The following is a 27,814-nucleotide window of genomic DNA, read 5'->3' as shown; positions in this document are numbered from 1 at the left end:
GGGATCCCAGGCTCGTCAGCCCGCCGCTCAAGGGAGCTTTAAAGTTACAAATGGGGGTGGGGTCGCACACTACTCACACACCGGCGGTGTCGCCCCTAAGAACTCTGGTCAATGTAGTAAAGTGTTCGCGATGCATCATCTTTCGATCTTCTGCTATCTTCGCTGTCTTCGCCATCCCTGGACACGTGTTTCGGGGTATTACCCCTCATCAGCAGGGATAGGCCGTGTACTGGGGTTGCCGATGGCTGCCAATATCTGCCAGGTATAGTACCACTCAGGCGCGTAGGTGCGGGATCCCAGGCTCGTCAGCCCGCCGCTCAAGGGAGCTTTAAAGGGGTAATACCCCGAAACACGTGTCCAGGGATGCGAAGACAGCGAAGATAGCAGAAGATCGAAAGATGATGCATCGCGAACACTTTACTACATAGACCAGAGTCCTTAGGGGCGACACCGCCGGTGTGCGAGTAGTGTGCGACCCCACCCCCATTTGTAACTTTAAAGCTCCCTTGAGCAGCGGGCTGACGAGCCTGGGATCCCGCACCTACGCGCCTGAGTGGTACTATACCTGGCAGATATTGGCAGCCATCGGCAACCCCAGTACACGGCCTATCCCTGCTGATGAGGGGTAATACCCCGAAACACGTGTCCAGGGATGGCGAAGACAGCGAAGATAGCAGAAGATCGAAAGATGATGCATCGCGAACACTTTACTACATAGACCAGAGTCCTTAGGGGCGACACCGCCGGTGTGCGAGTAGTGTGCGACCCCACCCCCATTTGTAACTTTAAAGCTCCCTTGAGCAGCGGGCTGACGAGCCTGGGATCCCGCACCTACGCGCCTGAGTGGTACTATACCTGGCAGATATTGGCAGCCATCGGCAACCCCAGTACACGGCCTATCCCTGCTGATGAGGGGTAATACCCCGAAACACATGTCCAGGGATGGCGAAGACAGCGAAGATAGCAGAAGATCGAAAGATGATGCATCGCGAACACTTTACTACATAGACCAGAGTCCTTAGGGGCGACACCGCCGGTGTGCGAGTAGTGTGCGACCCCACCCCCATTTGACACTTTGGAGAAGGAAATATAAAGAGAGAGTTAGATGTAACGACTATAAAAATATAGAAAATTAGAACACTCGTGAAACTTCTAGAACCTGTTTCCCAAGTTTGTTTCAGTAAAGCTTGATTAGCCCAACTCAAAGCCAAGAGTCTAGGGAGCTAGACTTGTTATGGTGAACAAAAGATAATAAAATAGTACTTTTGAGGTTGGACTTGTTTAAATCATATTTATGTTGAAGTGACAGCTGTTCTTGAAGTGCCAACACACATGATGAGACGAGTCTGAAAATAATCTGTGCTTTCATGTAAGAAATCACTGGTCACAATCGGTCCATCTGTGAGTAGTTATTGTGCTGCGTCACTAGGGACCACTGTGCCAATGTAATCCCCAACTCCTTAGCTGGGGAATGGGTGGCCTTGACTATAGTGCACTGGTCTCACAAGTCTTGATTTGATCTTGAGAAGAAAAATTACCCAATCAAACGTCAGTCAGAATTCTATCTTGGTGGCCTCAGTAGAAACCCTCAAGGACTCAACAAGCTTTGTATCTCAAGTAGAATAACAATGCAAATGAAGTTCACTCAAGTACCATCATTCACCTAGGTTGAAGGCAAAGTAGAGAGAGTTAATCAGCTTGGCTCAACGCCGCACTATCACTGTCGAGTTGGTCTTGCCTAGCAACCGGACTATTTGAGTCAGGTCTGTGATGCTAAAATGCCCGGGCTGTAAACTGCTAAATATGACCTGTATGAATTGGGGAACTGGGAATACCCGTTACAGTGCATGTTCAAACTGAAAATTATCTTTATAAAGCCTATGAAATGCAAAATATGTGCTGCTTTAACAATCACCTATTTCTGAAGTACTGGGTGACAATCATATCACTATCAATTCAATAGATGCCTGCGAGCACTAGATGGCTGGATGAGCAAAATGTTTTCATTTTTGGGAGTGAGGTCAATATTTTGGGTCATGCGTGGTGGCCTGAGTCTCTTGGCTCTCTTCCAATGCCAGTTCCCAATGTTAGGAATGTAGGCATCATTTTTGATGCAGAACTGTCATTTAAGGCTCAGATAAATACATAATCCTCATTTTGCCTTTTTATCTTAAAAATGTTGAAGAAAGTACTACCTTTCATTCCTCCGGATTTGAAAAAAACGGTGCCCATTTCTTTATTCTTGTCTAGATGTCCTTTATATGGGCATTAGACAGAGATCTCTAAATACGTTGCAGATGTTACAAAATGCTGCCTACTGCTTTTTGGAAAACATTCCAAAGTTTAAGTCTGTAGCTGGTGCTTTGATGGAGCTTCATTGGCTCCCGGTACGGAACAGGATTGCAAGTTCAGTTGCTACTCCCCCAAGAGACCCCTACAGTCTGCCACAGCCGGGTCAGTAATAGTTTCTAGAATTAAGAAAATGGCCTGGGGCGGCCTTGGCTTTGTTCATACCACATTTGTTCTTTGGACTAGCTTGTCCCAGCACATAAAAAGTCAGACTAACCTGCTTTGTTTCCTCAAGCATGTAAAAAATTGGCTATTCTCTTCTCCTTTATAGCACGGTTGGTCTATGTGCATGCTGTCAGTGATTCTGTGACTTGGTGTTAACTATGCTAGCTCCAAGACAACCTTGGGCAATCGTGCCCTCTAGAAGTTTGCAAATCAATCAATCAGTTGTTTACACTACGTGCTCTAAAATGCACTATCTTGCATACAAAAAGATCAGAAAGGTTCAGGTCCAATCATCCTGTGAAATATTTTTTTTATCATATCAGGGTTTTCCCCAGTTTCAATCACCTCGTTGGGCTTTTAAATTCCTTTCACCATCAATCACTAATTTTCTCAAAAGCTCCTTCTAGGAGATTCCGTAGCCTCCCTCCCCTCTCATCGCAACCCGGTTAATGTTAATGTTCCCTGGAGAGGGATCTTCAAACGTTAAAGAACTGTGCTGCTTTCCCTCTGTTCCATGCTTAATTGACTTCATAAACCCGTCACATATACTTAGGAAAAGACAAATTATTTATTTGAAACCCACCAACATTAAGTGTAAGGCAATCACACGTTCCAAGGTGGTTAGTAACACCACTGCTGGCGGAAGTACCAAGGCCAACCCTCAGGGAGGAAGCAATAGCTGACCAGAGCTGCGATAGCAGACATCCTGAGGGCTTGCTAATACTCAGCCATGAAACACGATAAAATCAAGGCATGGGGCTCAACGCAACAAAGTGATAGAGCAAGCTTCGCATCGCGACTTGCTCGAGTCATGAACCTCGCCCCTGTGTAATCAATTAATAAATTTGTACGTCTTACTAATCTTTTATTTTTCATATACGAACGAAGTAGATGAAGCTTGCACATGTATTTCTAATACAACTAATCCATGTCCCTAAAACATGGCCGCCGCTTGGAAAATTGCTTCTGCGCATGCGTCAGTCACACTCACGTGACCTGACGTAGTTATAAGTTTGGTGGGAAAAGGTGCGCATGCGTAATACACAGCTTTCGTGAATAACGTGGTGAATGCTCTTGTGTTCGTGTATATGTTGCTAATGTTTAAACTGCATAGTATATTTTTGTAATGATAAGTTTAAAGTACAAAACCAATGATGTGTTTTTCATACCGTCACTTCTATGTTTTAATTTGTTTTCGCTTACTTTTCATGTATCCTCGACTCGGAGGGGTGCTGGGGCTGGGGAGTCCATCTTGGAGGGTATTTCTGCGCAGAATCACTAGAGGCTGCCATGACATTGAACTCAGGCCAAAGAAGGTTGATGCCAGAGCCACCATGGGAAAGTGCACCTTCACCCAGCAAAGGCATCATGGTTATGTTCTATTGTATCGAAATGTATTCTTTCCATTGTATTCTCTGCGACTTCCCATGGGAACCCCAATCTTGCTAGGCGGTACCCAGAGATGCAAAGTAGGCCTCCAAATAGTCTGTTCTGATTAGTGTGTTACCCAAATCCTACCTTAGGACCAATCCAAATTGAGGGATCCTGACACTTTGCAACATTGGGGGGTGGTACACCGTCCCAAAACAGTATATCTACCCTGGGTTCACCTAGGGAAATTGTCCGACTTGTCTGGTTTAGCTGACCTGTCACTGACTCAACGCACTCAATAGGTGACTGAAGATATAGAGAGCTGCGGAGCACTCTGTCCGAAATTTGACCATAGACTAAGGTTTTATCTAAACCTTAAAGTGCTGGCGGAGCACTTTGCTGGGAGTTCGCTGACCCAATCGGGGTCTTGATCGATAGCTGCAGAGAGGGTGGAGCGCAGGCGTTGCTTCCGAACTGCGGGTGCCGGTCCTGTCCTGAGGGTCCTGTCCTGAGGGTCCTGTCCTGACGGTCCTGTCCTGACGGTCCTGTCCTGATTCCTAATCTGAGGGTTTCCTGTCCTGTCCTGGGTGTCCATTCTGCACCTGCTGTCCATTGAGGGGTATCCTTCCTTGAGGGGTTCCTGTCCTTAACTGACCCGTGGCCAGGGTTTGGTTTCCACACCAGTCTAGGTAAATATCTCTCTGAAAACTCTGAATCTTGCACCTTTCTGAATTTCTGTCTTTTGCTTCAATAAAGACATACCTTTGCATATGTTAATTTTCCATGCTTTTTCCGCAACCATTGAATCATAAAGTCATTTGCTTTGGTTTCATAACGTGTTCCTATGTTACCCTACCTGTTAGAAATTATATTTTGCATTGCAGTTTGTCATTTCCTGATATGGTCTAGAACATCCTTACTTAAACTATCTAAAGAACTTTTGCCTTAAAGCATAGCGTGTCTCTCTTCATAGTCTCTCCTATAGATATATATATGTCCCGAAATCCTGTCTCTTTTCTTGAGATAATTTCAGAATACTAGTCCTAATCAAGACTATCCCATCTTTAGTGATTCATCTTAAACGATCTAATTCCTGATCTTTCAATTTGAATGTGTCCTGGTTCCATTAGTTTATAAATGGTTGCACTGACTTATTTTCTATTCAGCTGTGTACTGTATGTTATTTTGATTATTGATTGCTTAATTACTGTGAATTTGATATTCTCTGAATTTTACTAAATTAGATAAAGACTTTAAAACTTCCAGTTGTCCGTGGTCATTTACAAAGAGAATTTGAATGTTATTTGTTGGGTTTGTATTTTGCTGCCTTTCCTTTTACAGCTAGCTCCCTGATCCATTGTGGTCATAGGTACCCGCATCGGTGGATGGTAAGTCGGATACTCTGAAGAATAACGAAAGGAACTCACAAATTATTGATAGTAGACCGTGAGGTCATCCGATCAATGTATATGGTGATTTGAAATATATGGGCCCGATGCCGGAAGTGGCGAAATTATTGGTCGGGTGACCCGCGCGCTCTATCAGTATTTTTCTGGTAGCAGAGTTATGGTTAGGGAATAGTTAAAGGTTAGGTAGGACTAGTTAAGCTAGCCAAATCGGTAGCTGCTAACATTATTGCTGCTATAAGAGCGGCCATTTCGGGGACTTGATCACTCTCTTGAGATGCGTTGCTTTTGAAATTTATGAATTGTTTGAAAATTGTTATTCTTGTTCTTATATTGTTATATGTATTAATCCATGCGTATGTAAAACGGTTTGTTAAGTGTTGTCGGAAATCCCCGGGGAATTGAATGGCAAGTGGTGAATAGAATCTACTTGCCTCGAGGTCGCAGGCTCAAGGAAAGTTAGGTGCAGGTTAGGTAGGACCGGAAGCACTAACTAGGGCTTTTTCTGAATACATGTGTGAATAAATGTTAGTAACGAGGTTCATTGGCAAAATTCCCATAGTGGCGGAACCTAATAAGGGTCACATCGGAAGAGTAGCAGGTTCATCGGAGCTTGGGTGAAAGCAAAGGGGTCCGCTGGGAAACCTTAGACTCGGATATATCCCGGAATGAGTGGATGCGTCTAGGGAAGTAACAGGTTCACTGATGCTAGAGTGAAGGGTAGGCGGAAGAGATCTACCCGTAGTGAGTGAAAAGTAAATGGAAGTAGTTTACTTGCAGTAAAACAACTCTTTTTCTGTCTAGACACTTGAGCACTGTGGCGAATGTGTATTCGTCGTAAAATAACCAAGTACTAAGCACTTTAGAAAGAAAGAAAGTTTCCGTTACCTTGTGAAGGGAGGGAGTCAGTCGCGAAGCGTCTCTGACGTCACTCCGTGCCGCGCTGGGATTGGTAGAAACAGCGGGCGGGTAGCGGGGCTGGAATTGTGAAGGAGGGGTGAGCGCCGAAGCGTGAGAACTGTCTCGCGAAAAGGCCGCGCACCCATTGGCCGAAAATTATTTGAACTCGTGCACCTCATTGGTCGCACGGAATTACAAGACGCATTCTGATTGGAGGTAATTTTGTAAACAAAGTTAGGCGTAGGAATCGTATGTGGCACTCGTATACTCCAGAGACTAGACCCGATCCAAGAAACCTAGGATTTGAAAGGGATCAGTGGAAGGCTAATAGATACGGCATTATGTACGGAAATAAGCGAAAATTGTCCCTTGTAAATAAGGTAAAGAATTACTTCAAAAAGGACAAGCCGATCAAAACTAGAGAGGGCATTGTTATTCCACCACCAAATAAACCCGCCTCTTTCATGATGTTCGACAGAGGGTACAATACATGTGTGTGGTTAGAAAATTGGGCGAAATACACACAAGATGACGGAATAATGGCCTTTCCGTTAGAAGGTACCTTTAATGGTAGGATCCTATTCAATTTAGGAACCCGAATGAATGAATTACATCCCAGACCGAGACTAACGCAGTATGAGGCATTAGAGGAATGGGAGATTGAGGCTTTCCAAAGAGAAAAGCCCAGAATGGACAAAGGGCTGACAAAGTATTACCCAAAACTGAAACAAGAAACCCGAGACAAAAAGATGAAAGAATGGAGACAGAGCATGATTGTTGAGGGACTGTTTCCCATGATGCCAGCAGAAGATCCTCCTGGGGGGGAAAAAAGGACAGAGAAATCCAAACACTGGGGGCCCCTCGGAGAATCAGATGACGAATTGTTAGATGACATATGCATGAGAAGTCCGCCTCCTTATAATGAGGGACACCAACCTTCGAGTGCAGGAGATATTCCCCGAAGACCCCTACAAAGGGAAGAGGTCAGGTCCGTAAGTGTAGGAGGGGATTATCTAATTCCTCCTTATACTGAAAATCTAGGACCCGTAGAAACCAGAAGTATTTACCCAAGGAGACCAATTGGTGGGGAGATGGGACATTCACGGGAAGGAGATTTTTGCTCTCGTCCCCCTTACGGAGGTGAGGTGAGGTCCTTAAGTTCAGGAATGCCATTATTACAGCCACGGGATGAAGAAGATCAGAGAATTCTAGGCATAGGAAGTTTGTTTCAGAAACCTAATTATGGCGGAGGACCAAGTGAGACACATCCCACTGCCCCGAGTTATGCTCCCATTCTAACCCCGCAGGTGTTACATGACAAATCTTTGGACAGGTTATTAGAAGAGAAAGAGCGAGAAGCGCTAGCAAACCAGAGAGCTGAGATAATACAGAAAATGTCACAGCTAAATGCAAGTCCTGAAGCCTTGACGATCCCAGTAACGATCGGACCGGTGGTTCCGTTGTACGGGGACCGTCAAGGAAGTCCGAAAACTCCAGTAATTACTCCTGTCATTGCACCGACCAGACCAGAACCATTAATTGTAGATGACCAGACAAGTGAGTGCGAGTCGGAGGTCTCGCTGCTAGATCTGCCCATTAGAAATACAGGAAAAAGGATCCAGAAAAGACATAATCCTTTTAACGCGAGGGAAATTCAGATGGAATCGACCTCAGGTACGAAGAGTGTCACATTGGTGACTCCTGAAGAAATCAAAAGATGGAGTCAAGAATTTGAAAAACAAACGTCCCCAACGAAACCTTTAGATCTCTACAAGCTGAGAATAGAAATGGAGGAATTGATGGCAGGAAACGTAGGATTAGATAGATTAAATACCTACTCTGAAGACGAAATGCTGTTTATCTGCAAGAGTCTCACCCGAAATACTCGAGTACTTCATGAAAAACTGACAGACACTGCTGCTAGCATGGGAATAGATATTTCAAAATCGAAACCGCTGCAGAAACCATATAGGGCAGATTTCTCAGACAAGGATTTGGAAAACTTGAATGTTTCAGGGAAGAAAGCACAGGTCAAAGAACTATTGACAGTATTACAAAAATGGGGAGATGTGGAAAGATGGAAAGCCAGATGGACCAAGAAAAAGGATGAGGCCAGGTCTAGGCAGGCAACTCCCGAATTCTTGCTAAAGGAACCTGACAAACCGGAACAGTTATGCCCTATGCGCGAAGTACCAGGTGGAAAATATGTGCACGTTCCATGGTCCAGACAGGATATTGTATCCTTTACTAACGATTTCCCGAAATTACGAGAAAAACCCGTGGATTGGTATAGGCAAGTGGAAAGGTTCGTAAAGGTGCAAAAATGCCTGTGGAAAGACCTGGATGGGTTTTTCGATATAGTGGTCCCTGTGGATCTATGGACCGAGTGTAAAATAGCCATAGCTTGGCCGAGGAATACCCAAGAGATGACAAAACAGGGGAACCATCGAAGGAAGTAATGAGAAAATATGAGCAGGTAATACAGCATCTAAAACTAAAAGTGCCAGCAAAGGAAACTGATTGGACCAAGATAGATAGAACCACGCAGGAAAGAGACGAGACAGTGCACTCCTTTTATGAAAGACTGTTGCAGGTGTTCAAAACATACAGCGGTATAGACAACATCGAGATGAAGGATATGACACATTTTATTTACAGGTTTGTAAATGGTTTAAGACCCGAAATTCGTCAATGGATCAAAGATAACAAAATCTGTTGGCACACAAAAAAGATGGATGAGGTCCTACGGTACGCAAAGTACTGTGAGGACGAGATGGCAGAAAAGAAAAAGGCTCTCAAGGAGAAGGTTATGTGGGCTCAAGTGAAGCTCGCAGAACAGCAGGAAAAACAATTGAATAAAATGGCCAAAACCACTCAGAATCCAGGTCCTGGGGGTGGGGGTGGAGGAAAGCCCCGGCCCAAAATGAGCAGGGAGGAGGCTAAGAAGAAATTTCCCTGCCACCAGTGCGGAGAAATTGGACACTGGCGAGATGAGTGTCCCTATTTGCAGGATGATAACTCCCAAACACCTGATTTAACTCCACAGACGCAGAATGAAAGACCAAGAAAGACCCAACAACAGGTAAAAACGATTCAGTTGCCCCGAGCACCAAAGCAAGTATTTAAGGGAAAATCGACGCAGGGTGATGACGTAGAAGTCTGGGGGAGCAATGAGAACAGAAATACAGCAACTTCGCAGTATTTACTAAATGATACCTTCTTTTGTGATGACCAGTACTGACGGGGCCTGAGAGGGGAGGACGAGGAGTGCGTGCTTGGCGCCTCCTTGCCGGTAGACCAGTCAGGGCCATACATTGAAGGAAAGGTTGACGGAAATGATGTCACTTTTCTGTTGGACACTGGCGCTACCCGTTCTACTGTAAGAACAGTGGACGTTCCAAACCTACCCCTCTCGGGAGAAGCAATCCAAGTAGTGGGGGTATCTAATCAACTGATTAGTACTCCTGTTACCGAGCCCATGGAGATCTCAATTGGAAACTTTAAAGAAATGCATAGATTTGTCGTTTGTGACACCAGTCCAGTGAACTTACTGGGACGTGATTTGCTGTGCAAAATGAACTGTACCATCTTTTGCACACCACAGGGTGTTGAAATTCAGACCCCAGATGAAGATGGCATTTATAAATTAATGTTAATCAGACCCGACTCAGAAATTAAACGAATGACTATGCAGGATTTGCCCAAAGAACTCCAAGAAACAGTGAAGCCAGAGGTATGGGACTTTACCGGGAAAGATGTAGGATTAATGAAAAACGTAGACCCCATACAGATAGCAATAAAGGACAATGCAGTATACCCTAATACTAAACCCTACAGAATGAATGCAGAAGTGAGAGCAGGTGTTGCCCTGGAAATACAGAAATTGCTAGAAGGAAACATCATACAGGAAGTAATGAGTAGCCCATGCAACTCACCCATTATGGGCATCAAAAAGCTTAGTGGCAAGTACAGAGTAGTGCAGGACCTAAGAAAGGTAAACAAAATAGTGGTTCCTTGTTGTCCTATTGTACCGAACCCAGCAGTGATTCTGTACCAAATTCCCTGGGATGCTGAGTGGTTCACTGTGATAGACCTATGTCATGCATTCTTTTCCATTCCCTTGCATCCAGACAGCAAATTTATTTTCTCATTTGCTTTCAACAGTCACGTGTATGTCTGGAATAGGGTCCCCCAGGGGTACACAGAGAGCCCCTCTATCTTTAATCAGATCTTGAAAAAATGCTTGGAAACTTTGGTCTTACCTGGAAATTCTGTTTTGGTGCAATACATTGACGACCTCTTGGTGGCGTCCAAAAGTCATAAAGATTGTGTGATTGACACCATTGCCCTACTGAATCACCTGAGTGAAAAGGGACATAAAGTGGCCCCTGAAAAATTACAGTTCTGTGTAAAATCAGTGAAATATCTGGGGCACCAGATAGAGAAAGGCATCAGGAAAGTAACGTCAGAAAGAGTGAGAATAATTCAAAAGATGCAGTTACCCCAAAAGAAATCAGAATGTTCCTTGGGGTGATAGGATACTGCAGGCAATGGATTGTGGGATTTGCAGTCCTAGCTAGGCCTTTGATAAAAATGACCAAGAGAGGAACACCGGATATCGTAGAATGGGATGATGAAAGCTTAACAGCCTTCACAAAATTGCAAGATTGTCTGTGTACAGCCCCTGCGTTGGGAATGCCAGACTATTCCAAGGAATTTGCCCTGTTCTGTGACACTCGCGATAATTGCGCGTTGTCAGTCCTAACACAAGAGCATGGCACAACCAGAAGGCCAGTGGCATATTTCTCTGCCACCCTGGATCCAGTGGCTGCTGTATTACCAGGATGTCTGAAAGCAGTAGCTGCTACTTGCACAAGTTTAGAGCAGAGTGAATCCATTGTCATGGGACATCCTGTAACTGTGTATGTTCCGCATGGAGTGGTGATTTTACTAACAAGAACGAAAACTCAGTATCTCACCCCTAGTCGGCTCACTAAATACGAGAGGATTCTCGTGGGTGCTGCAAATATAACAATTGTCCGGTGCAACATTCTGAACCCCGCCACTCTGCTTCCCAACTCAATGGATATGGAAGATGGGGAGGAAGATGAGCATAACTGCATTGATTTAACAGAATTTTGCACAAAACCACGCCCAGACATTAAAGAAACACCTTTGCCTAAACATGACAAGGAATTGTTTGTGGACGGTTCATGCCTAAGACATGAACAAGGAGGCCTGAATGCTGCCTATGCTGTAGTCTCCTTAACCAAAATTGAAGAAGCAGGTTATTTATTTGGAGTAAAGTCTGCACAAGTAGCCGAATTGATCGCCATGATAAAAGCTTGCAAATTGGGGAAAAACGAATGCCTAACAGTGTATACTGACAGTCAGTACTGTTATGGAGTTGTGCATGACTTTGGCCAATTATGGCTACAGAGGGAATTCCTGACTTCATCAGGTACCCCTATTCGAAATGGAAAAGTTGTTTAAGACCTTTTAGAGGCAATCCAATTACCAAAGGAATTGGCAGTGGTCAAGTGTGTTGCTCATAAGAAGGACTTTGACCCTGTATCTTTGGGAAATGATTTCGCTGATCGAGTGGCAAAATTATGCGCCAGGGATCGACTGATCATAAATCCAAAACGGGGGGGGGGCCGGAAACAGCTGCCAACTTCGAGTGTTTGAAGAAGTGCCTACATGGGATGAAGTGAGAGAATGGCAGCAGGCAACACCCTGGCAAGAGAGAGAGAAGTGGAAGGAAGAAGGGTGTAGACCAAGACGTGAGGATGGTGTCATCTTGGGCCCAAATGGTATGCCTGTGTTACCCAGACACTTGCTTGGCACAATGGCTAGACTGATACATGAGGGATCACACATTGGTAGGGACGCCATGATTCTGGTATTCCAACAGACTTGGTACAGCAAAAAGTTCAGGAAAGTAGCAGAGTCCCTCTGCCAGAGGTGCTTGTCATGTCAACAGTTCAATGCAAGCAAGAGAACAATGGTGGAACTAGGGAGAATTGGGAGGTCAGGGGGTCCCTTTGTGAGAATACAGGTTGATTTCATCCCCATGCCACGTTGTGAGGGGAAGCGTTATGTCCTTGTCATTGTCTGCCTATTTTCAAAGTGAGTGGAAGCTTACCCTACTCCCCAAAGTGACGCACTGACAGTAGCAAAGTGTTTACTGAAAGAACTGATACCTAGATTCGGGGTTCCAGTCACTATTGAATCAGATAGAGGCCGACATTTTCAGAATGATGTGATCGACCAACTCTGTAAGGCATTTGGGATCTCGCAAAAACTCCACTGTGCATATCATCCAGAGGCTTCTGGAGTGGTGGAACAAATAAACGGGACTATCAAAACAAGACTAGCGAAATTGTGTGATGCATCTGGCATGACCTGGGTAAAGGCCCTGCCTCTGGTTCTGATGGGACTCCGAAGTATTCCAGACCGGAAGACAGGCCTGAGCCCCCATGAAATCCTGATGGGAAGAGTGATGAGACAAGCATGGGTACCAGGAAGCAAACTGTTGAGTATTACTGATGATTTGGTGCTTGAATACTGCAAGAGATTAGGTGACCAAGTGCGTTATATCTCTCGCCAGATTGGAGAAGACACCGTCGCCAATCCAACGACACCTCTTCACAAACTGGTTCCAGGGGACTGGGTCAAAATCAAGAAGCATACTCGGTCGAGCTGCCTGGCACCAAGGTGGGGACAGAAGCGCCAAGTAATCCTGGTAACAACCACAGCAGTGAAGTGTGCAGGTGTTCCCCATTGGATCCACGCCAGCCACACCCAGAAGGTACTACCAGACAAGGAGCCTGGAGAAGAAAGCCGTCCAGCAGAGGGGCCTGCAGAAGCAAGACCAGAAGTAACTGACGACGTACAGCCCAGTACCAGTCAAGCTGAGGGGTCCGCAGACGTTGGTCCGGGGGTAGTTGATGACGAGCTACCAAGAGTCAAGCATGCTGAGGGGTTCCCAGAAGTTGGTCCAGAAGTAGCTGATGACGAGCTGCCAAGCATATGGCCAGATGAGTGGATACCCTTGATTGACCTCACCGAAGACCCCATCAGAACAAGAGAGCGAATTTGGGAAGGTAGAGAGTGGAATAGAGAGGAAAAGCAAGGCACAGGCGAAGAACCTCAGACTATTGAGATTCACATCAAAACTGAGGAAGGAGAAGGTCAGACAGGGACTGAGCAAATAATTGATACACCTCCACTGACTCCTGATGTCGAAAAGGGACAGACTAGACATAGTGTAATAGTTCGAGCAGAAGAAAATCAAGGGATCGAAGTGCTTGAACAGGATCAGATAGGGTTAGAAGAACGTGTTCAGGACACAGAAACAGAGACATTTGAAAAGCAAACACAAAACTCTCCTGAACAAGGCCAGTTTAGTAACCAGGCAGAAGAAATAGATACGAGCCCTGGAACTAGTCAGATAGGAAGGGAAGAAAAGGAAGCAGAATTGCCACAAGCAAATGAAAATAAAAGAGCAATAAAAGAAAACGAAATCCGAGTGCCAACTAAAAGACTTAAGAAAAGAAAGCACCTTGAGCCTGGATTCATAAAGAAATTGAGGCTAAGGATAAAAACGGTAGAAGAAAAACGTGCAGAAGAAAGGAGGAGTTCTCGCATAGCAGAGCAACCAGAAGACACTTCCAAAAGAAGGAGCGATCGAATAAAAAGACAAAACACAAAGTACAAGTCTCCTGAATGGACGCTCGTTTTGGAAGAATTTGAAGATCTTGATATAACTGACGAAAGCGACGGAGAACCAGTCGCTGACCACTCTGGCGAAGAAGAAGACGAGCCACCGTGAAATTGCTCAAAATAAACTACTCGTGCAAAGACACAAAGAGGGGTCGAGAAACTTCTTCTGAGCCAAAATGTCTGATTCAAACGTGAGTGGTAGACCTAGTCGCAGTTGTTGCAAAACATGCTGCAAGGTATGTGTATGTAGTATAATTATAGTGATATTAGTTTGGATAGGACTAACAGTTTTCATTCCTTTTGCGGTGAGCAAAAATACTAATGTTGACCCTACTGAGATTGTAAATACTGACATTGAAGAACTGACAACACAGAGTGTAGCAAGACATCAGAGAGCACTCAAACAAACAAAACGAGACCTAGAAGCATCAGATGAGGGAGGACTACATTATCATGGAGTTAAGAATAAGACACATTTAAATGTTTTCGCAAACTTGTTAATACACTATGTAGAAACTATGGAAATAGAAGATTGCTATGTCTGCATGAAGCTACCTACCTCTGTAGCTGAAGGCGTGACATACCATCACCTGCCCCTGACATACGGAATATCCTGTAGCATTTTAGCAAGCTTATTTTACAAAAGAGGACCATTACAGTACTATTACTCTAACAATGACGTGATCTTTTCTGAACTTCCTATACGTGGGAACCTGAATCCTGTACATACCAAAAGTGACGTTACTCGCTATATGGGCGAATACTTTCTGACTATAGGTAATATAGACATAGGTGACGCACACAGAGATAACTTGACCTGTTCTTTGCGTGAACAGGAAAAGATGTTCCTGAACATGGCAGAGAAGAGGAGAATAAAAATACAAAGAAAGGCAGATGACGAAAGACAGAAAACGCCAAAATGGGCTGAGGACATGGAAGGCACCTCAAAGGGTGGGGCGGGACCTGCTCTGTTGCTGGATTTTGAAAGGAAAGGAAAGCTATGTCTTCACCGCGAGAAGACTAGCTATTATAATAACATTTTCATTGGTTCCAGTGAATGTGAACATAATTACAAGGTAATTGGAGGATGGGGTTTCAAAAATGGGTCGGAGCCTGTGTTTCCTGGAATTTATTATATATGTGGAGACAAGGCTTATTTCAAATTGCCGGATCACTGGTATGGAAGCTGCTATTTTGGCATTGTCTTCCCGAAAATATACCACGTGAATGAAGTTGCTGGAAGCAGTGAAAATACTAATGGCTTAGTGCGTAGTAGAAGAGAAAGCGTAGGTGAAATAATGGGTAGTATTTTCAGTGCACTGATACCTGGAGTGGGAGTGGTTCTGAACACTCACAGAATTTGCAAATTGTCCACTATAGTGGATGTGTTGTCTACGGACACAGCTCATGGATTTCTGCTGGTCAATACCGAAATGGTTGCGATCAGATCAATGGTTTTGCAGAACAGACTTGCTCTTGACACCTTATAAGCAAAAGAGGGCGGAGTCTGCCGGATGTTGAAGGCGCAACATTGTTGCACTTATATTCCGGACAAAAGTGTGCAGCTCAAAAGATATGTGAAAAACATTACTAATTTGGAAAAGGAACTCAAACCACTCGAGGTTGACAGTGCCTGGAAGAGACTGGTAGATGGTCTCTCAAATGTAGGTCATTGGCTTGCTAGCTTAGGTAAAAGCTTATTGTTTAAGGTACTGATGCCAATTGGAATTATAGGTCTTATCCTATTTTTCATATTTGTCTGTTGCAAATGCCGTAAGCACACCAGAAAGCATCAAGTGAATGCCAGAGGAGTGAAACGAAGTGTGGATGAGCTTGAATTAGAGGAAATGAATAATCAGATATACAAAAAGGTGAAAAATTCTCACCCTACCAAAAATGAAAAAGAGAAGCTGAATCGCTTGCTGGAAGAGATAGAGTTGTATAAAGTGTGAGAAGTTGGCATCTGGTTCCATTATTTTTGTGATGATAGTAAATATCATCAAAGAGGGGATTGATAGAGCAAGCTTCGCATCGCGACTTGCTCGAGTCATGAACCTCGCCCCTGTGTAATCAATTAATAAATTTGTACGTCTTACTAATCTTTTATTTTTCATATACGAACGAAGTAGATGAAGCTTGCACATGTATTTCTAATACAACTAATCCATGCCCCTAAAACATGGCCGCCGCTTGGAAAATTGCTTCTGCGCATGCGTCAGTCACACTCACGTGACCTGACCTAGTTATAAGTTTGGTGGGAAAAGGTGCGCATGCGTAATACACAGCTTTCGTGAATAACGTGGTGAATGCTCTTGTGTTCGTGTATATGTTGCTAATGTTTAAACTGCATAGTATATTTTTATAATGATAAGTTTAAAGTACAAAACCAATGATGTGTTTTTCATACCGTCACTTCTATGTTTTAATTTGTTTTCGCTTACTTTTCATGTATCCTCGACTCGGAGGGGTGCTGGGGCTGGGGAGTCCATCTTGGAGGGTATTTCTGCGCAGAATCACTAGAGGCTGCCATGACATTGAACTCAGGCCAAAGAAGGTTGATGCCAGAGCCACCATGGGAAAGTGCACCTTCACCCAGCAAAGGCATCATGATTATGTTCTATTGTATCGAAATGTATTCTTTCCATTGTATTCTCTGCGACTTCCCATGGGAACCCCAATCTTGCTAGGCGGTACCCAGAGATGCAAAGTAGGCCTCCAAATAGTCTGTTCTGATTGGTGTGTTACCCAAATCCTACCTTAGGACCAATCCAAATTGAGGGATTCTGACACTTTGCAACATTGGGGGGTGGTACACCGTCCCAAAACAGTATATCTACCCTGGGTTCACCTAGGGAAATTGTCCGACTTGTCTGGTTTAGCTGACCTGTCACTGACCCAACGCACTCAATAGGTGACTGAAGATACAGAGAGCTGCGGAGCACTCTGTCCGAAATTTGACCATAGGCTAAGGTTTTATCTAAACCTTAAAGTGCTGGCGGAGCACTTTGCTGGGAGTTCGCTGACCCAATCGGGGTCTTGATCGATAGCTGCAGAGAGGGTGGAGCGCAGGCGTTGCTTTCGAACTGCGGGTGCCGGTCCTGTCCTGAGGGTCCTGTCCTGAGGGTCCTGTCCTGACGGTCCTGTCCTGATTCCTAATCTGAGGGTTTCCTGTCCTGTCCTGGGTGTCCATTCTGCACCTGCTGTCCATTGAGGGGTATCCTTCCTTGAGGGGTTCCTGTCCTTAACTGACCCGTGGCCAGGGTTTGGTTTCCACACCAGTCTAGGTAAATATCTCTCTGAAAACTCTGAATCTTGCACCTTTCTGAATTTCTGTCTTTTGCTTCAATAAAGACATACCTTTGCATATGTTAATTTTCCATGCTTTTTCCGCAACCATTGAATCATAAAGTCATTTGCTTTGGTTTCATAACGTGTTCCTATGTTACCCTACCTGTTAGAAATTATATTTTGCATTGCAGTTTGTCATTTCCTGATATGGTCTAGAACATCCTTACTTAAACTATCTAAAGAACTTTTGCCTTAAAGCATAGCGTGTCTCTCTTCATAGTCTCTCCTATAGATATATATATGTCCCGAAATCCTGTCTCTTTTCTTGAGATAATTTCAGAATACTAGTCCTAATCAAGACTATCCCATCTTTAGTGATTCATCTTAAACGATCTAATTCCTGATCTTTCAATTTGAATGTGTCCTGGTTCCATTAGTTTATAAATGGTTGCACTGACTTATTTTCTATTCAGCTGTGTACTGTATGTTATTTTGATTATTGATTGCTTAATTACTGTGAATTTGATATTCTCTGAATTTTACTAAATTAGATAAAGACTTTAAAACTTCCAGTTGTCCGTGGTCATTTACAAAGAGAATTTGAATGTTATTTGTTGGGTTTGTATTTTGCTGCCTTTCCTTTTACAGCTAGCTCCCTGATCCATTGTGGTCATAGGTACCCGCATCGGTGAATGGTAAGTCGGGTACTCTGAAGAATAACGAAAGGAACTCACAAATTATTGATAGTAGACCGTGAGGTCATCTGATCAATGTATATGGTGATTTGAAATATATGGGTCCGAAGCCGGAAGTGGCGAAATTATTGGTCGGGTGACCCGCGCGCTCTATCAAAAGGATCCGATAAGATGCGCTGTTACAACAGGCACCCCAGGCAAAGTGTTCACTTTCCCAGAGCTACTGACTGAACAGTTGCGCATGCACGTGATGCCACAGGCCAACTCTAAGCGTATTAATGAACCGACACATTTACAGCCAGCAGCTAGGGAAATTCCAGAAAGAAATGTTTGTCAATGTGAGTTGGACATAAATGAAAAGTTAATGAGGTATATACGAGTGTGTGTATGTGTTTACGTATTTTAGAATACAAATACTTTAAATTAACATCATGATTCTCAACCAGTTGTCAGCAGTGAATAAGAAGCCACAGTACAAACCTGAAAGTTGGCCACGATGCAAAGACCGAAGCAACTGATCAAGCCCAGCACGAGGCCGGTTTTATTCAACTTGGCCATCTTGCGGTCCTCCGCGTTGAATGCCTCAACTTGTTTGAAACGAATGTAAAAGGTGACGATGCCTGCAAATATATAAGAGGCAGAATCACAAAACAGAGTTCTATATACATTTGCAGATAGTGATAATTGTGTCGCTGGTTCTACATTTGCATCTAGCAGGCACAGTGGCGTGATTTTACAGAAATTCGTGTAAATTCCACCAACAATCCATCTGAATTCATAATAATCAAAGAAATGTCGGCGTTTTCCAATATTAAATTTTTTCTAAGGTACTGTTTGATTATTTGTTCAGCTTTGTTATTCATATGTTTATTCTTTAATATGCGGCATACATATATACCTATATATTCATGGTCAAAATGTCCTTATATCAGGCAACTCCTGATGTCAGAACTAGCTAGTCAGCTGTTGTTGGAAATTGGGTTACTTGTTGACGGGGGTGAAACCCTACTGAATCAGCAACCACCATTTCTGTTAGGGTGAAGTTACTAGGAACCCTAAATTAACCGGTGCTTAACCCTTTGGTAGCTTGGCCCAAAGCCGTCAGGCTTAATTCAGAGGCAATATGTAAACACTACACAAAACAAATCCCACAACAATTTAGAAAAATCGAGTAAAATGTAACACATTTTTTAGACCAAAACGACAAAAATTCAATCAGTAAAACCAGTGATATGCAATTTTAAAAATGTAAGTGAAACTAGTGCTTAGAAGCAGAAAGTGTCTACTGTGGATATCTGGTCGCACCGGACCGGAAAAAAGCCACAATTGTCACTGATGCACTGAGTCTTCGACACTGACGCTTGCTCCATCCAAGGTACTCTTTCAGTGGGCCCTGCGTGACCTAGTAGCTGGCCGACCCTCTAGCGTGGTCAGCCTGAACTTTCGATATACCCCAGTCAGTTTAGTCTTTAAAAATTCTGATCTCAAATTTTACTGATATGAATTTTGCCGTTTTGGTCTTGCTTTTCTCTATTTTTCACATTGGTGTGGAGACTTTTTGTGGTGTTTTCACTGTGTTACTGTAATTAAAGTGTTGCACAAATACTTCACACATTGACTCTTAGGTTAAGCCTGACTGCTCTGTGCCAAGGTACCAGAGGGTGAGAACGGGCTACTTTTGTTTTTTAAAGGAGATGTAAAAAATCCAGGGGGGGCCAAGCGCCCCCTTTACCCCTTCCTGCGGAAGCCCATGTACATTGCCCATAAACACTACGTAGGGGTTTGCTGCCGGTGGGAGATTTATTACCGGAAGAGGGCCTGAACTGGCTACACTTTTGTTCAAGATATTTTCTGGTAGGGGAAAGGCAGAACAGTGTCCGATAATCTAAGTCACAGACAATATAGCTGGCCCTGCAGCTGATCTCTGTATTAGCTTGCACGTGTCACTATTTACTACATTTAGTTGTTCAGGGAACAGTTTGTGTTGATACAAAGGACACCCCAGACTTTTGCAATTGCATTTGTGCGAAAATTTGTGTTTGTGCAATATCATAATTTACAGAGTTTGTTATGTTTTCCTCCATTGCTGCACATCTTTCAAAAATCAAACTCAATTTTTGGTTCAGTAGGTCACCCAGATGGCCATTCATGCTGGCTCATGTGTCCCTGCCCCATATAATCACCCCCTGTGTTTCATTTTCCTGGGCCCTGCTCGTGGTGGTCAATTTGGATTTTTGGGTCCTTTTCCTTCTCTTGGTACAGGCTCTGGGGAAAGTGAGCAAATCAATAATTTGCGGCCTAAGGTCTAGCCTCTCACCCCCTCCTCCCTCCCATCCATGTTCTCAGGTAGAACAACGGTATTGTCACATTCCATTTGTAGAGTTTGCGGAAAGCGTGAGGAGGCTGATGGTGTCAGGTCTACTGGATTTGCAAGTGAAGACTGCCTTGGTGACCTCAATGAACCCGGTGGCAGTAACAATGAAAAATCCTCAGCTGTCATGGAGAGTCGGCGTTCTAATAACTCTATCTCGATGGAGACGAAGTCCACTGCTCGCACCAATAATTTATCTATTGCTCTCCTGGTTCTAACTGGTAAGGTGCCCACAGACAGAGTAGCAGGCTTTTTTTCCCCATAATTGCTAGTGCACTGACCTTCACACACGTGGGCAGAGTAACCGGACAATCCTTTTTTCTTATGTAGGAGTCGCTGCCTATATCACACTGAGCAGCAACCCAGGGGATCTCGGGACTTACTGGAAGTGGCAATAAGATTAACTCCCTGTGAGAGATTAACTCCATGGGAAATGTTTTGGATTTTATCCGAGATCTGTCAATGGTGAATCTTCTTTCTTTAACACCTTGACCGCGGCGCCGATTCCGCCCCTCTGCTGGACATTCCAGAACAGGGCGCGGTCGTGACGAAACCGTTCCGTCATCAGCACAGCTCAGCCGTGACTGATGACGGAACGGTTCCGTCACCAGCATCGAAGGGGTTAATGAAGGTAACTTTCCAGGGAATTTTAAAAGCTCTGTTTTTTAATAATACGCAACATGTAACGCTTATCCATCTGCTCAAATTCATCAATAAATCATTAAAGGATGAAGAAAAAGATGTTCTGGGAGGAGAAGGGCCTTAGGGTGATATCTTCAAATATGTTCCTCAGTCCATTCCCCAACATGAGGTACACTCCGCCCTGACAGAGTTACTAGTAGGATCTTTGTATCAAAATGTCAGGACAGAAAGTGCATTTGGGAACAAAATGATTCTATACAGATGTGGTGTTGTCTCAATGTGGGCGGGAGGGAGAAGAAAAGATCAAGAAAGGAGGGTGGTAGAAATTGTAAGAACAGTTTGAGATTAGGTGATATAGCCCCTCGCAGCCAAGCTGTTACATCACCAACTGTAAGGGCTTCTGCTAATTGGAGAAAAAAAGGCAAACATTGAAGAAAAATGTGCCACTGAGGAGACATTTGGCAATAAAGAATCGAAGTCCCAAGAAAAGAGTTTGGAAAATGTGAGAAGGAAAAGCAAGTAATATACAACAGTGGTAAAGGAGTGTGTTGGGGTAACACAAACAAAAATGTTAGGAATGACTGGAATGCCAAACACACCAAAGGCCCTAGAGATCCGCTCCCAACTTGGTAGGACGGTGTACTGAGTCTGTGAAAAGGAAATCCTTAGCAGGCCCTAATAGTGTTGCCCTAGGTCAGGTTGGTTATTATTGTAAGCAGATGAGACCTCCAATACTATGCCTAAAAATGCAATCTTGAAAGAGCAGATGGCAAACAGCCAGTCAACCCCTTAATAGGTCTAAACTGCTTAAGATATTTGCCAACATTAAAAGACTAAGGAATATCTCTACAAAGGACTTGGCATTGGTTGGCTTTAGGGAGAACGCCAGGGAAGAAGAAACCAGAGTTTTGTTTTATTCGGAGGAAACAAAGAATTAAGTGGAAGTGGCTGGTTCAGCCCTGTTGTCTAACGGAATTAGTCTCTGAAAAGAAAAAGAGGAAACAAAGTTAGTCCCGTTTTTATGTGAACAAGGGGTGTTAAAATAGAACTAGGTCTCTTTTGCTTGGCCTCTCTGCGTAAATCAAAGATCAGATTTTGGGAGGAGTTGGTGGGAACATGATGATGATGGTTCGCAAGAAGGAATAGTTACCAGAACATTCTCTAATGATAGAGCTACGGGTTTAAGAAATCAAAACATGACCCACCGCTGGAAGTCTGACGAGTCAAGGAGGGAAAGGAACCACGGAACTCATGGGTATATCCCCTGAGCAGAGTGTTATTCTGTTTAAAAACACTCAGGATCATTACCTTCCGCCATGGAGCTGTGGAGCGGCAGATGAGATTGATTGGTAGGGGATAAGGCAGCCACTGCCCGGTAGTCTCCTGGTATGGAACATTCATGGATTCAAAACATTTACAGAAATGGAAAATCAAAGAGAGACCGTAACAAAATATTCCATATTGTTCCTTCAGGAAACCTGGCAGTGGGAGTGCCCCGCAGTGGAGGGGTTTGTTGTCATAGCTCTAAATGCCAAGGCCTCACCAAGAGGTAGCTCAATGGGTGGATTGTTAAAACTGGTCTCAATCAGCTGTGGGAGGAAAGTAACTAAGCTCCAAACCACTTTCATATGGACCCTTGCTTGTCTAATAGACATGTATACCAATACTGAGGGGTCATAGCAGATGATATGTCTAAATGTGTATGTACCGCCAATTAGCCCACTGCCTGAGTGTGAGCTGTTGAATCTGGTTAATGATGTAAAAAAAATGATTTGCGACTACCCAGAAGCATTTTTGGATGTAGAGGGAGATTTAAATATCCCAGAATGCATTTTCTCAGAAATCACTAGGGAAGGAGATGTGAAGGTTCTACACTGTCTAGTTGAACTGAATTTGATAAATGTAAATGGCAGGTGCTATGATGATATTCCAGCTGGGAAAACATTACCCATTAATTATGTGATGGTTCCAGCTCACCAGTTCCAACCTGTGGATACTTTTAGAGTTCTAGATATGGGGCTCATCGATCATTTTGCTCTTAGCTTGGAGTTTAAAGAGGCTTTTCTCCAACGTCCAAATGCCGCCAGTGACCTGGAGGTTGCTTATCACATGAGAATTAAAGTCCAGATTATGGAAGAGGTACTACAAGCTCTATCTTTAGTTGAATTTGAACCTTTCTGTTTAGAAATAGGACAAGATGCACTAGATTGGTATGATAGTTTAACAAAACAACTGCTAGCACAGTTTAAGCTAGTAAAAGGAGGCCCACACCCAAATTATAGGAGGGTAGAAGGGTGGTAAACAGGAGCCGCCGCTACTCGAAGCAATATTCAAGGAATATCAATTTAAGAACTAAAATGGTAGCAGCGAATACTGCTTACCAAAAATGATGTGCTCACAAAAAGAGAGAGTTCTTTAGGTTAAACAGGGATGAAATGCTAACGACCTTGGTTGACAGGGATAGCAAGCAGTTTTGCCTCCTAAGGAACTCTGTAACTCCCTCGTCGCCATCCTCTCTTGAGGCCCAAATAACTGAGGAAGACTGATTTGTTTTTATTGCCTCTTCATACAAGGGTGGAACTCCTGAGAATATATTAGCGGTACAGGCCTGTTCTGAAGTAGATTCTGCAGTGATCGCTAGTGCGCAGATGGTAGTAGTCCTGCCGGAAATAATTTGTAATATGAAAGCCACTAGGGCAGGTGGTCCAGATTGTCTTTCATCTGTGATATTTAAAAAAGATCCAAGGAAATGGGGATCCATATTGCGCAGGTTTTTCCAATGGGTAACCGTGACTGGTTTCTTCCCCGAATCTTGGAAGGAAGCTATATTGTAGCCCATTCATAAAAAGGGCAAGATGGAGCCGCCAGCTAATTATCACCTGATTTCTGTTGTAGATATCCCGTCCAAACTTTAAGCCCAAACATTGTTAAAATATCTAGCGGCCTGTGCCTTCAATACTGGATTGATTCCAGTGGCGCAAGGAGGCTTTAGGCCGAGGCACTCACAGATGGACCACTGTTTCACGCTGTGGGAGGGAGGGGGGGGGGGGGATAAAGAAGTCAATGGCGCCTGGATGTGTCCTCTGCTGCTCTTTCGACAGGGTTGACAAAGGCACGCTTTGGCATGAACTACAGCAGTGGAAGATATCTGGAGCACTGTTGCACCTGGTGATGAAGTTCCATAGTGGTAACTGGGTACAGATTGACCTTGATGGGCATGGAAGCCTGACTTATTCCGGTTAAGAGCGTTTTGTGATGGGTGCGTTTTAGCACCCCTGCTGTTTAGTCTGTTCATTGCAGACCTCCACAGACTTTGCGTGATACGCATAGTTTTTGGCCAAAAGTTGGAGGTAGGCATATTAGTTGCCTCATGTAAGAAAACGATCTGGTGGTGATGGACCTCACAAGCCTATAGAGCTGCAAAAGAAACTTAACACCCTAAATGCCTACTGTCTTGCAAAAACAAATTAATGATAAATGTTGACAAGACAAAAACTGTGTTTTTTGTTAAGAGGAAAAGGGTGGTTCCTAGGGAATGTATGTCTAGAGCAGGTTAGAGAGTACAAATATCAGGGTGTAACCTTTTCAGACGATTTTAGGTGGTATAAACAAATTGATTCCTGGAGACTATCCACAGTAGCGACTAGGGTGAAAAGATATGAGCGTAAGTTTGGAAGCTATACTTTTGAGCCACTAAGTAAAGCTACACGGGTAAGCTAATCCCGCAGGCCCTTTATGGAGCAGAGATATTGGCTTGGGATAGGCGGGTATTATGGGAAGGTTTAGAAAGTAATTCTCTGAAACTGCTCCTTGAACTTCCTAAAAATAATATGATTCAAGCAGTAAGGAGGGAGTTGAAAACAGTAGTCTGGAGTGTCCTGGCAGACGCCAGAGCCTTGTGCTTCTATTTTTCTCTCAAAGATGGGACGCCTCATGATGAACTGTCAGAGCAAATCTTACCAAAAATAATGTTAACTTACGCCGATAAAAAGAAAACTGTGGTAATGATGATGAAGCGTTTGGAGAGACCCAGAGATAAGCATCAAAAGTAGGATTTGGCCCAGACCAACCACATATGTAGTATACACAGGCAAAGTGCTTTAGAAACTAGCTGGAGTCTAGCTGGCACTATCTTAAAACCAAGAGCTCAGTTATTCCCTATTTAAGCTCTCAAGAGAGCATGGAGTTATTCCCTTACCTGTATAACATTCTGGACAAGCGCCTACGCAATAAAGTCTTGCGTTTGAGGGTGGGAATTGGCCCTGGGTGGCATATCAAGAGATTAAAAATAGAACTTGTTAAGAACAATGGGCAGTGCCCATGTAGGGGAGGTAGGAAATATTTGTGAGCCATATACTCATGTATTATGTATTCTTCATGGCGGAAAGGGAAAAGTTACCCGACCTGTATTTAAAAAATATGGAATCCAAATGAGGCAAATGAGTCTGGATTTGATACATGACCTTTGGCTCTGAGATGTAGCTACGCATCCAAATGATGGACAGAATGCTGCATGAATCATACATTTGCCCCAGTCAAGAAATCTGGATTAAATCCATCGTTCTTTTGCTCACCATGCCACCCCAGTTTAGACCCAGCCGTATGTAAATCAGTCTTGCACTGTGCCTCATGGGAACAGTCCAGACCGAACTGCCAAAAAGATGGATTTAGGCCCAGATCTCTGTACTGGGGTGAATGTGTGACATTGTTCTGCATTCTGTCCATCAACTGTTGTTTTTGCATTTGTCACCCCGAGTGGGACAGATATTACAAGACGTGGGTCCTGTGCTCCCCATGCCACTGGAATCAAGCTATCCTGGCTGAAGAGGGGTGAAACCCCGAAACCGGTCCTAGGATGCTTGTTTCCAGTACAGGGAGGACCTGGATTGGCAGTTCAGGCTGGACTGTACCCATGAGGCACAGGGTCAAGATTGATTTGCATTCGGCTGGGTTCAAAGTGGAATGGCATGGTGAGAAAAAAAACAATGGATTTAGGCCCAGATTTCTGTACTGGGGTGAATACATGACATTGTTCTGCATTCCGTCCATCAACTGTTGTTTTTGCTGAGATGTAGCTACAGCCATTGGCCAGTATTTGTGTAAAATCTTAAACAGACTGGCGATATTACCCCATTTTTTATGATTTTAACATAAGGTTGGCATGGGTGTTTTTTCATTAAGTAAGGAAATTGTAAGTGCAACAAGAGGATCTCATAATAGGAATATGTTAGTAGTTAAGAGAGATCATTGAAGTTGTGGTAAGCAGCTAATCACTTCGTACTTTATAAATGCCAATAGGCATAATATGAATTGTTTTTCATTGACTAAAATCTCATCATGTTGTTTTAAAAGTGCTGAAAATATATGTGGGATCTTGCGATGTGAACTATATTGAGTTGTGGTATGAGGGAATATTAATGTTAATATGTTTGTAACTGTATAAATTGTACGTATATGGTGTTTAAATAAAGATTTAGGGGTCCATTACGATGTCGGGCGGTTTGCCTCCGCCAGGCTGGCAGTGGACACCGCCGGCCTGGTGGAGGCAAACCACCCGACATCGCAAGCCCAAATCCCCTCCACCAGATTAGGATGGCGGAGGGGAAGGCGGCGGTGAAAAACACCGCCCGCCTGTTTTCCGCCCTGGTCGCCTTGCGGCCGGGGGGAAAACCTGTAACATGGTGGCGGTGTCTGTAAGACACCGCCCGTCATATTACAATGGGCTGTGAGGCAAGCCTTTCCGTGGCGGCAATGCCGCCATGGAAAGGCAGGCGGTCTTCACTCTGGGGCCCCCCTGCGGGCCCCCAGAGTGAAGGACAGTAGGGGGGTGCACACGGGGGGGTACCTGTGGTACCCCCCTGCATTTGCAAAATAAAAGTGGCAGGCACCGCGCGGTGCCTGCCGCTTTCATTATGCAAATGGTGAAAAGCATTTTCTGCATTGTGGCGGGCGGTGCAGAGAGCACCGCCCACCACAATGCTGTAAATACAGGATGTGCCCGCCACTGTGGCGGGCACATCCTAATCTCACCCCCGGGACCCCCGCCCTTATGGCGGGCGGTCCCATTCCCCACTATGGTGACGGGTGGACAGATTCCGCCCGTCATCATAATGGCCCCCATAGTCACAAATTGTTGTTTTAGGCTATTTAACAAAGTCTTGTCTATTTTTATAACTTGTGGGTATATTTCTATGAGAATTCATTTCTTGGAAATAAAGTGTTTTGACTGACTGACTGAAGCAGCAATGAGGTTAAATGCAATGAATGCCCTCGTAAAGTGGAATCATAAATCTAGAGCACATTAACGTTCCAAAAGTGGGTGCACACGGAAAGCAGGTTTTGGTCTCAAAGGTAGTAACAACAGTAGCCTAAAATATGATGATGAGTGGACCACTCTCAAAACCTGATTGAGGAGCCAAGGTAGGTGGCCCAGCCCAGCCTCCTTCGGGCTCTGACGGGCAAGGATGTGCCTCCCCTTGGCCTGTACGCGGCCCACACCACAGGCTTGCTGGAGCGCTTTCAAGCACCTGAGGAAAAAACCCTGCCCCCTTCAGGTCAAACACACTACAGCTGCGCCTCCTGGAGCTGTTGATGATTGGAGATGATTTCCCCCGGTTTGCTGAGGGTCCAACGGGTTTAGATACTTCAAAACTGTAGCGCTTTCTGTCTCGCGCTGCAGGCTTGCTAGAGCGCTTTCTAGCGCGGACAGGAAAGGCCCACCCCATTCAGGCCAAACACACTGCAGCTGTGCCTCCTGGCTCTGATGATGATGATGTGGGATGAAGTCCCCTGGTATGCTGAAGGTCCAAGGGGTTTAGCTTTCCCAAAACTGTGGCGTGTCTGTGCCACTGTAAATTCTGTGGTGAGTGGATGTGTGTGCGGCTGTATGGGTGAATAAATGG

At 44.3% G+C, this 27,814-nt stretch overlaps 1 protein-coding gene across 1 annotated transcript in view; it reads right to left on the bottom strand.

Moving 5' to 3' along the window:
• The window catches only part of DRAM2 (DNA damage regulated autophagy modulator 2), a 230,302-nt gene that overhangs the window by 103,544 nt on the left and 98,944 nt on the right, over window positions 1-27,814 (bottom strand). Inside the window, exon 3 of the mRNA XM_078644130.1 lies at window positions 18,380-18,519. Within this exon, the coding sequence (XP_078500256.1) occupies window positions 18,380-18,519 (140 nt within the window). The remainder of the gene's footprint in view (window positions 1-18,379; window positions 18,520-27,814) is intronic.

This window comes from Lissotriton helveticus, chromosome 5_1 (genome assembly GCF_964261635.1).
Source record: "Lissotriton helveticus chromosome 5_1, aLisHel1.1, whole genome shotgun sequence".
Classification (NCBI taxonomy): Eukaryota; Metazoa; Chordata; class Amphibia; order Caudata; family Salamandridae; genus Lissotriton; species Lissotriton helveticus.
This window is presented reverse-complemented; position numbering and strand designations above follow the sequence as displayed.